The sequence below is a fragment of the Nicotiana tomentosiformis genome, chromosome 7, assembly GCF_000390325.3.
Source record: "Nicotiana tomentosiformis chromosome 7, ASM39032v3, whole genome shotgun sequence".
Taxonomy (NCBI): Eukaryota; Viridiplantae; Streptophyta; class Magnoliopsida; order Solanales; family Solanaceae; genus Nicotiana; species Nicotiana tomentosiformis.
In genome coordinates, this window is record NC_090818.1 from 51403886 (window position 1) to 51415569 (window position 11684).

General features: G+C 39.4%; 1 protein-coding gene across 1 annotated transcript; it reads right to left on the minus strand.

Moving 5' to 3' along the window:
• Positions 1-10167: 10167 nt before the first annotated feature.
• Positions 10168-11153, minus strand: LOC104089013 (germin-like protein 11-1). Its single transcript, XM_009593821.4, has 2 exons — positions 10782-11153; positions 10168-10630 (listed from the first exon to the last, which is right to left on the minus strand). The coding sequence occupies exons 1-2, from the start codon at positions 11097-11099 to the stop codon at positions 10307-10309; spliced, it is 642 nt and encodes a 213-aa protein (XP_009592116.1). The 5' UTR covers positions 11100-11153; the 3' UTR covers positions 10168-10306.
• Between the last annotated feature and the right edge of the window lie 531 nt (positions 11154-11684).

The window sequence follows — 11684 nt, forward strand, 5'->3', positions numbered from 1 at the left end:
CAGGTGCTACATGTATGGATTTGATTTGGGGCAATATTCAGGTGCGAAGTATGAGGAAGGGCATGGCGGGAGGTGTTTTGTGGTGGTTGAATTACTATAAGGTCAAGAATGAAAAGCAAAAGTTGAGGATTTGCTTAAAGGAGAAGGTTTAACCAAAGTGGGAGAATGGAATAGTAGCATATGGGTTCTGTGGTAGGATAGCCACACGCCTTGAGGAAAGTTTACAGCAATTTGGGGATTCATGATGGGCAATGATTAGGTTCACGGATATTTTTTGGATGCAACATGACTTCGAGTTTGGGATGTATTGTTGCACTTTCAGCTGATGTCAATGGGGGAGAAGGAATCTCGGTGGGTCCTAAGGTTATGTAATTGTAGCTTCAAGCTAAGTGGGAGATCCCCACCGTTTATGATTGGATTGCGTGGTTGTCTACTCGTGCAGTTTCTGGTTATCGGTGTATTGGTGGGTTATTACGACTAAGGAAAGAAAACATCAGTGGTAATTTGAGAAAAGGATTAGAGGATTGTGTGCTAAATTTGGCCTTATCAATTCATGTCCAGGTTTTGGTAAGACTCGGAGTCTATGCTTCGTGTGGATACGATGTATAAGGAAAGGAATTCAACCGGTTGCTTCTTCGAGAAGGTGTTCATATGCTAGCAGAGCCTTGGAGTTTGATTATATTCTGGGATAAGCCAGAGTGGATGACTCTCAAAAATGATCCTAGTAGGTTCAAAAAATAAAATTATTAAAGTGCAGTGCCTAAGGATTTCGAGCCAGTAGTATGATTAAGTATTTGAGCTTTTGCAGTGGATTATGAAAGGTGGCTTGGAGTGTTCTACATTATTGTCGATCTGCGGTGTGGCATTTGATGAATGGGAGAAAATAACTTCAGATTCATAGAGGGGTTTTCAGAATGGGTATACCAGTCGAAGATACAAATATGGGCATAAGGAGGGTATGAGATGGTTCGTGGGTTTTGGAGATAACGTAGTCTCATGAAATAAGGTCACTCAGGATGAGTGCGGATTTAGGTTCATGATGTTTTGTTGTTGTACACTTGGGCTTGAGAGCCACCACAACTTTGTTGATTTGGGAGGTATTCGATTCGTATGGCTTTGTTATGCAAATGGATTTCCGGAAAAGTTATGGCAATTTAGATTACGACATGAGGTTGTATTTTCTGCGGTTTGGGAATTAGGTTGCGTATTGCATTGGTTCTTCCGAAATGAGCTAAGTAAAAGGTTTCTATATGATGAAGTGTTTATCGTATTAGTGGATCAGGGGTTATTATGGAATTCTAGTACTCTCACGTATTGGCATGTTAGGTGCAGCGAGCGGCATGGGAAATTGGAAGCTGAGGATGAAAGTTGCATTTCGGTGTTGACAAGAATGTCACGAGCTCGGATATTTAGAGTAAGCTGGTATTGTATTTAGCGTCACCTGAGATCGGTGTCCTGTGTAAGAGGCTTTGTGTACTGATTTGCGGCTTTTTGATTTGCTTTACAACATTAGTGTGACCGGTGGTATGGATGTGTAAACTTGTTACCTGATGCGGAGGGTCGTGTGAGTGTATCCCACAGATAGATTATATAAGTGTGATATGTAGTCACTTGATTGATTAAAGATTTAAAACCAAGTATGGAGATTGTGGTACTATCGCTAATGTGAGAATTTATGCCTGAAGGGCGCTCGGTTCATTTGGTTGTGGAATGTGGAAGTTTGTTTCGTATTTGACAGTTGTTCTTATGTGTCATGAATAGGTCATTGTGGGTCCTTGAGAGGCTATTTATCCAAGCATGGTATGATCAGAATCGGTTGAGGTCCGTGGATGGATCTAAAATGTGAATGTGGGCTCTATATCAGGTCGGATGTGCTCATCTCAGCATAGCGTTGTTTCGGAAGGGTCTTTGGGCCTTGGATGTTATTCATATCGTCAGCTATCCCATGTAATATACACTATACCAAGTGGGTTGTGAGGTGGTTTGATTATTCGCACTCGTATTGAGATCCCGTATGGTTTGTGGTATTATGTGAGTAGGATGGCTCTCGAGATGCAGGTCATATATCGCACCTTAGTGGTGCTTGCATTTTGTAGCGCGTGACGCTACCCGTCTCCCAGGATTTGTATTATGCGCTTGGCGTGCTTATGGTTGATATTCGGGCATTTCGTGTGTATGAACGTTACGGCTCGATGTGTGTTTTCTTTAGATTATTATGTGTGGATCGGGTGGCACGCCGCCACGGGTATATGGTTGGATCGGGTGGCACACCGCCATGGATATGTTGATTGGATCGGGTGGCACACTACCACGGGTATATGGTTGGATCGGGTGGCACGCCACTACAGATATGTTGATTGGATCGGGTGGCACGCCGCCACGGGTATCATAATTGGATCGGGTTGCAAGCCGCAACAGTGTGTTATTGAGTACAGTTTCCCATATCTATTATTGGGTGTTTTGCTTCTCATTTCCTGAGGAAGGTTCATAACATCCTTTCAGTTGTTTAATTAGTTATGTGGGTTGAGTAGTTCTTTCCAGAGTTCATTTTTCCTTATGTATCGCCTTCGAGTCTGTAGCTTGTTGGCACATTGTGGCATCATATGATATTTTTGGCAGTGTCTGAGGTAGCTTATTGCCTGAGCAACTTGTATTGGGTGAGACGAGATTATTGGACCTGGGATCTGTGCGATCAGATTTATATGAAGCATATTAAAGAGTAAATATTGTTATTCAGTCCAAAATGAGGTAATGGTTCTTGTCGGGAGGAGAGACTCCATAAATTATGATTCGGCAGGTGGTTAGTTCTACACATCTTCTCTGTCGTGGCAGTATTGCAAGAGTTGGAACAGGACTTATATGGGTCATGAGGCGTGTTGTGAGCATCAGATTCGTGGGATTTCGGTTGTTGTTATCAGGGGATGTTATTATGGTCATGTGAATTATGCGGTGTATGGAGTGGATTCCGCGAAGGTATGCAAACATGTATTGGTGCATCGTGTAGTGATTAATACGGTGTTAGTATGTTGGAAACAGACCTGGTAGAGGATTTCAGATGTTGGAATTTGGCTCTAAGGCTTATTTGACTAGATAAGAGGGAGGATTTTCAGGTTTGCTCGAGCAAATGTGCTCAACTGGGTTATGGTAGCACGAGTAGGTGCACGAGGTATTAAACAACGATCTCAGACAACTCTAGAGTAGTTCTTAGCACGTTCGCGGACGAACGTATGTTTAAGTGGGAAATAATGTAACGACCCGATCGGTCATTTTGAGCTATAGCGCGTCATTCAGTGGTTTGAGACCCTGAGCAGCTTCACTTCAGGTATTATGACTTGTACGCGTGGTCGTAATTTAATTTCGGGAAGTTCAGAGTTAATTTGGAAAGAAAACAAAAATTCTAATTTCGGAAGCTTTAAGTTGGAGAATTTGACTATAGGGTATTTTTGAGTAAACGACCTCGAAATCGGGATTTGAAGGTTCCAACAGGTTCGTATGATAATTTTGGACTTGGACGTATGTCCGGATCGAGTTTTGGATGACCCTGGAACATTTCGGCGCCTATTATGGAAGTTGGAATTTTGGAAGGATTTCATAAATTTGGGTTGGAGTGTATTTCAATGCTATCGATGTCCGTTGGGATTTTTGAGTATGGGAATAGCTCTGTATGGTGATTCTGGTATTGGGAGCGCGTCCGGATGTGGATTTGGAGGTCCGTAGGTCACTTCGGGGTCATTTGGCGAAAGTTAGAACTTCGAAGGTTTTTTTGAGAAGTTTGACCGGAAGTGGACTTTTTGATATCGGGGTTGGATTCCGATTCCAGAAGTTGGAGTAGGTCTGTAATGCCAATTATGACTTGTGCGCAAAATTTGGTGTCAATCCGAGTAGTCTAAGTACGTTTTGGCGCATTTTGAGTGAATAGAAGAACTTGAAGTTCATAAGTTTGATTCAATTGGTTTTGGGCTGAGATTCTTAGTTTTAATGTTGTTTCGAGCATTCCGAGAGTTTGAGCGAGTCCGCTATATGATTCTAAACTTGTTGGTATGTTCGGGCGGGGCCCCGGCGGCCCCGAGTATCAATCGGAAGAGGCTCGGACCAAGTCGGAAGCTTGGAGTAACAGCTAAAGCTCCCAGATCTGTTATAATCGCACCTGTGCTTGGCCAGTTGCAGGTGCGAGCCACGAGCCGCAGAAGCGAGAAATGGAGGGCAGCCCAGAATTCGCAGATGCGGAGATTGGGCGCACCTGCTTGAGCGCAGGTGCGAGAGACATGGTCGCAGGTGCGGCTAGGCCGCAGAAGCGGCCCTCCTTGTCCGCAGATGCGGAGCCCGTCCAAGTGAGGGAAAGGTGCACCTGCGAGGCATTTGCCGCAGGTGCGGGACCGCAGATGCGGCCCAAAGCACCGCATGTGCGAAAGTCGCTGGGCAGTGAGGGTTCATTTAATACGGAACTTAGGCCATTTTTATCACATTTTCATTCACTCTTAGGCGATTTTAGAGCTTTCAAGGAGGGGATTTCGATCTAGCTTTGTGAGGTAAGTAATTTCTACTTAATGTGAGTTTAATACATATATTATGGGTAGATTTTAACATGAAAATTGGTAGAAATTGTGGGATTTTGATAGAAAACCTAGAAATTTGTATTTTTGGATTTTGACCACGAATTTGGACATGGAATTAGAAATAAATTATATAGTTGAGTTCGTGAGGTTATGGGTAATAGTTATCTTCGAAAATTTTCGAAATCCGGGCGTGAGTATTAGAGTACATTTTGATTGGGTTGCATCTTAATTGACTAGTTTGGAGCGATGAACATTGGTTTGAGGTGTTAGAGAGGCTTTGGAGCCGGTTATAGAATTTCTGAGTGAGGTAAGTCTCCTGTCTAACTCTGTGAGAGGGAAACTACCCCTAGGTGTTGTAATTGATATTTGCTACTTGTTACGGGGGCTACGTACGCACGAGGTGACGAGAGTCCGTACGTAGCTATATTCATGTTATTGTCCGGGTAGACTCAGGTTCATGCCATGCTATAACTATACTATTTGAGTTGCCTCTTGCCTATTAGGTTCCTTATTACATGTTAAAATTTGAGCCTAGACTTGTGTAGTGCGGTATACTCATTATTGTAGGGATCGGATGAACTTTATGACTTGCCACGGTATATTTTTACTCCTCTTAACAATTTCCCCCGCGTTACGTGTCCTCATCGAAGGGATTTCCCCAAAGCTTTCCTAAAACTCGCATGTCCCTTCGTGAGTGGGGTCAAGGACCCGTCAAATCTTTCTTATTCTAATGGGAGTGGGCCGTTCGCCTCGGCAGGATAGATACATCTATGGTTCGTATTGTTCGACTCTCGGCAGTGCGCACACTTTATGGAATCGGGTCGTTCGCCTCGGCAGGATTATATATCACACTTTCATGGGAGCGGGTCGTCCGCCTCGGCAATATATATATAATAGATGTATCTATGGTTATATACCAGATTATGATAGGATCGGGCCGTACGCATCGGCATTTCTATAAAAATAATCCTTCTAGGGAATCGTGCGTATTAATTGTACAAAGGGCCAGTGTATCTAGGAGTTTTCCTGATTTGAATTATGGCGACCCATCTGGTGAGGTCCATTATATATATATATATATATATATATATATATATATATATATATATATATATATATATGTACTCCGGGGGAGGAGGTGACTGCTAATCGAGAGTTGAGTTTATTGTTGAGAGGAAGATTATACAACATATTTATATTTGTTTAATTCGCGTATTTATTCTACCCCATATCTGTTTTACTTCTTACTATATTTGCCTTATTAGACCACTAGTAAGAGTCGATGTCGACCCCTCATTACTACTTCTTTGGCATTAGGCTAGATACTTACTGGATACACGTTGCTTACGTACTCATACTACACTTGCTGCACATTTTTTGTGCAGGTACATAAATGTCTAGAGGCCATGTGATAGCAGAGGCGTGTATATACGCGGGGACCTAGGCGAGCTGCATTCCATTTGTCGACCCGCAGCCAGCAGAGTCTCCTTCAGAGTATTTATATTTTTCCTGTCCAATTTGTATTCCGGACAGCAGTTGTATTTTATTTTATATTTCTAGTTAATGCTCATGCACTTGTGACACCGGATTTTGGGATGATTATGGGTTGTTCTGTATTGAATTTGTTAAAAGTATTATTATTTATTCTGTAAATCCCCATTCTTTACTATTTAAATTGAAGGAAAAATATGATTTCAAAAATTATAAAAAGTGAACCCAATTAAGTAATTATTGTTGGCTTGCCTGACAGTGGTGTACGACGTCATCACGACCTTTATGGATTTTGGGTCGTGATATGTATGATGGAGTAAAGACCCTAGTGAGGATAGTGGGTGGGGACTCGAACATTTTTCCGGTTATGATGGGGTTGCATCAGGAGTCGGCACTCAGCCCTTTTTTGTTTGCTCTGGTGATAGATGTACTGATGCGCCACATTCAAAGGGAGGTGCCGTGATACATGCTATTAGCAGATGATATTGTATTGATTGACTATAAGTGAGACGATGTGAATGCGTAATTAGAGGTATGGAGGCAGACCCTAGAATCTAAAGGTTTCAAGTTGAGCAGGACCAAGACAGAATACTTGGAGTATAAGTTAGTGGCGAGACTCAAGGAGGGGAAGATGAGGTGAGGCTGGACTCGCAGGTCATCCCTAGGAGAGGGAGTTTTAAGTACCTTGGGTCTATTATTCGGGGGGATGGGGAGATTGATGAAGATGTCACACATCGTATTGGGGCAGGATGGATGAAATGGAGACTCACTTCCGGTGTTTTATGTGACAAGAAGGTGCCACCGAAACTTAAGGGTAAGTTCTATAGAGTGGTGGTCAGACCAGTGATGTAGTATGGGGCTGAGTGTTGGCCAGTCAAGATCGCTCATGTCCAGAAGATGAAGGTAGCATAGATGAGGATGTTGAGATGGATGTGCGGGCACACCAGGTTAGATAGGATTAGAAATAAGGTTATTCGTGATAAGATGGATGTGGTCCCTATTGAGGACAAGACGCGAGAAGCGCGGCTTAGGTGGTTTGGTCATGTGAGGAGGAGGAGGAGCACAGACACTCCGGTGAGGAGGTGTGATAGGTTGACATTGGAGGGCCTACAGAGAGGTAGAGATAGGCCAAAGAACAGGTGGGGAGAGGTGATTAGTCAAGACATGGCACGACTTCAGCTGACCGAAGACATGACCCTTGATAGGAAGGTATGGAGGTCGAGGATTAGGGTAGTAGAGTAGGTAGTCTAGAGTGTTCATAACAGTAGTATTGGCACGCAGTCTCGCTTTCTCTTGGTAGTAGGTTTTTATGACTAACCATTATTTTCTTTTATTGTTGATCACCTTACTGTCTTGTTGTTTTTATTCTACTTTTATATGGCTTTTTGGTACTGTCCCTTCTTATCTATATTTTTATTAATGTGGTATTTATGTTTTCCTCAGCCTAGGGTCTATTGGAAATAACCTTTCTATCTTCACAAAGTAGGGGTAAGGTCTGCGTACACACTATTCTCCCCAGACCTCACAGTGTGGAATAATACTAGGTATGTTGTAGTTGTTGTAGTATGTAAGTTTCCTACATTTTTCTACCAAAATTATACAGGGTTTTATTTGAACTATCATCTTTTTAAAGTTATTTTTGAATTATAACAGAATTAAATATTAAAATTTTATAAGTAATCAAGATATATTCAATAATTATTCATATAAAAAATACGACAAACTTAATAGTAAATAATATTGAATTTATTTTATTCGTAACGATTTGTTTGTTAACTGTCATATTTTGCCTAAATTTTCCAGCAGCGTCTCTTTTGTAACGTTAACTGCTTATTTTATGATTCATATCTAATACTCCCTCTGTTCCAATTTATGTGAACCAGTTTGATTGAGAATGGAGTTTACGAAAAAATGAAGACTTTTGAAATTTGTGGTCATAAACATGTTAGAAAGGGGTCCAGAGTATTTGTGTGGTTATAAAAGCTTCTCATTATGGGTAGAATTGAAAGTTTAAGCTAAATTGTTTCCAAATTTAGAAAAGGGGTCATTCTTTTTGGAACAGACCAAAAAGAAAATAGGTTCCCATAAACTGGAACGGAGGGAGTATTTGATAATTATCTACTAATACATTAAATCCATAATTGAGAACTCTATCCGAGTTTGTTAAGGAGAGCACGTAGTTTTTATTCTACAATACGGAATCTTAAAGAGCACTAAAGTAACACTACTCTAAATGGCCATAAACAAAGTCAACTACCATAAGCTAAAATTTATTATTAGTTTTACTATGCTAAAGGGCACTACATAACAATTAAGGGCACAACATAACACTAAAGGGCACTAAACAACAATAAAGTCACATATTAATATACGTACAACAATAAAATCACATATAACAATAATTATTCGTAAAAATTAGTATATATATATATATATATATATAACAATATATACTTTACTAATTTTTTAGCACATAAATAAACTAATCCGGATAAAAAAATAAAAAAATTAATTAAATCACAAAACGATCACAAAAATCATACAACACAGTAAAAAATAACTAATAAGCATTTTATATACATGAGTTTTACCAAAAAGTAAGTCGGAATACCTCGATTTAAAGTTTTTTGAAATGTGAAGAATTGATGATTTAGGAGCCGAAACAAGTAATAGACGAGATCAACTACACGACAACGCCTTGGATCCGGTGTTAGCTTGCTAAAATACGGAGAAGACACAATTTTTGGGGGACGGGTGGGCTCCAATGGAGATTTTTGGTTAAAAAATGGGGGGGGGGGGGGGGGGAGGGATGTATTTTTTAGTTTCTGCTTTTGTCTGGTCGGGGAAGGAGACGGGTTCGATATTTTATATAGGTATAGCGCATATATAGGATGTACGCATATATATATATATATATATATATATATAGCGCATATACAAGATGCGCTATAGCAGAAGTTGAAAAGATATGTAGGGTTGCTATAGCGCATGCAACCCATGCGTTATACCTTAATGGGCAAACGTGTCGTTAAGGTATAGCGCATTGAACACATTCATTATATATAAATTGGTAATCAATTATTTTTTCACCTATTTTTGTACTTTGAGTCCGAAAAAGTAATATTTTGGTTCCGGACCCAAAATATCAGCACACTCACCTACTAGCGACTACGACCTCAGAATAATCAAGGAAAAGAGACAGTTCGATTAGTCCAAGGAAACAACCTTGTCACATGTATATCGGTTGTTTGGTAGGCAATTGCTTTTGTTTTCGTACGGTGTAATATTTTTACAAATATAAACTAAATACTACTATATGTTCATTACCAGTATGTATAACTTAAACCCGCTTTGATTTATTGAGCAACTTAGATGGCTTTTGATTAGAAGCCTATCGATTTTAGAACAAGCGAAAAACAACACAATAAACATTTCTACCATTACAATAACAATTGCGCTTTAATTCCAAAGAAGCAGCTGTATGAAACATTGCTGTCCAAGATACTCAAGCCAAACACATCTAAGTCTAGCTATGTACTGTGATGATTTATCTTAAACTGACTAGCGTTACACTGACCGTTAATTTTACCATAACTCTAGTATCTTTTATCCAAGTTTGAAATCAGCAGTGTGATCAATTTAACACTGAGATAATCACAATTTCACACCGACATAATCACAAATATTTCCACGGTTTGTGGGAATTTTATTGGATTGTTGCACGTGATCATTGAGGCAATAAATAACTGGATACTTTGTTTTCGATAGCTCTTTACTCATCACTCATTTTCTTCTAGGTGAACCAACTCGGCCACTTGGTTAACAGGATTTGATAGGCTCTTGAATTATAGTCATGTAAAGAAAACAACCTTTTGTCCTTAGCTCCCTTTTCCATCAACACTCTCTTTCAACTCAGTTTAAGCTTGACATTGCCTGCCCACGAGGGTGATTTGTTATTTTGGTTCTCTGAACTTAACTCAGCCGGTTTATTTTTAAACAGGAAATTTTTCTATACGTTTAGTATTATTTAGGCCAACCCAGTTTTAAAACAATTGAAAAGAATTGATGAAACAATTGAAAGCCTAAGCGAATGTTGTAAGAAATTTCATCAGTGCAGGACTTATTTGAAGCTGCAGTGCTTTTTTCTGTCTTAAATACCATGAATCAAATGCAAATTAGGTACAAGATAAGTTAAGATACTACATTCGAATTAATTTGGAAGAATAAAAATTGCAGAATGCTTTGATTTCGAAAGCCTATTAACGAAACAATGTCACGTTGTTTGAAAAAGAAGTCAACTTTGTCATCAGCTTCTTCATTGGTTCTGAAACAATTGGTGCAAACATGGCGTCTGATATGCTCACTACACCAGGATTGTGGCTGCTTAGGACTGAGTACACAGTGGCGAACTCGAACCCAGAATTCAAGCTGTAATGAAGAAGTCCTCTAGGGACAATAAACACATCACCTTCTTTAAGTGTCTTTTGGAACACTTGGCTTTTCGTGTCGATAAATCCAGCAATTACCACTCCTTTGCCCACAAACATCATCTCAGAAGCTCTTGGATGAGCATGCGGCATTACCTGTTGAGACATAATATAATCAAGTAATTAAAAATGTGCTTTATGTAACAACTTAAGCTTTTAGATGAAATGATTCACACAATTCAAAATGGTAACCGAGCAGGTAAGAGAGGCATGTGGAGACATAATATAATTAAGTAATTAAAAGTACCACGCCGTCCACTTCCAAATCGGTCCTGGCCGTTGATAACCCCAGAGTGTTGAGTCCTGCAAATTCTGCAGCAGTGACTATTGTTGTCGATGAACGCTGAAAGTTATCTGTGTCTCCTTCATTCCTCAAAACAGAACTTTTGAAATCAGAAGCAGTAATATCTGCTGGATTCTTGCATGGATAACCATTTATGAAGATGTTTTTGCGCGTAGTATCTGTAGGACAAACATCTTGGAGATTATCAGTGTCTTTTCCCCTGCAAACACACATGTAAATGGAAAATGCTACGCCAAATAAGAGAGTGACCTTCATGATCATTGTTTCTGGTTTTAATCAGGAGGATTATTATTTATTAGTGTATGTTTTGTTAACATATTTAATTGCTGAATACATATATATTTGCAAGGATGTTCCTGATTGCTTCAGTGTAAAGTAATAACCAAAACTTTGAGTTCAATTCACTAAATTCTAAGTGTCTTTTGTTGAAAGAAGCACAGTGTTTAAAGAAAGATGACAAATACTTATCTGTAAGGTTAGATGTCCCTCTCCAAACAACTTGTTCATTTTAGGTAACCCTGTCTAAATCCTTACCTTTATTAGTTTTTAATCCCGAATTCAATAGCTTAATATAGCTAAGCAATATCACAGAAAATGTTCTAGTTTCTTTTATCTTATTTTCAGAATCAATTTACGGTTTAACCAAAAATAGATTTTTCGGTCAAAGTCAATATTTAGAAAAAAAAACGGATTACTGATAACCAAGATTTACTTCACTTTTCCAGCAATTTTAGGATAAATAGATCAAAGAATGGAAACAATTGATAAAGAAAAATAAGAGATGAACTGACAATCACTCCCCAAAATCACGGCTTAAAACATGAAGAATAAAGCAAAGAATAATAA

Excerpts from the sequence above, each read along its gene's own strand:
- LOC104089013 (XM_009593821.4), bottom strand. The coding sequence starts at position 11,099 with ATGATCATGAAGGTCACTCTCTTATTTGGCGTAGCATTTTCCATTTAC. Across the intron at positions 10,631-10,781 it reads ATTTGGAAGTGGACGGCGTG|GTAATGCCGCATGCTCATCC; the intron begins GTACTTTTAATT and ends ATGTCTCAACAG.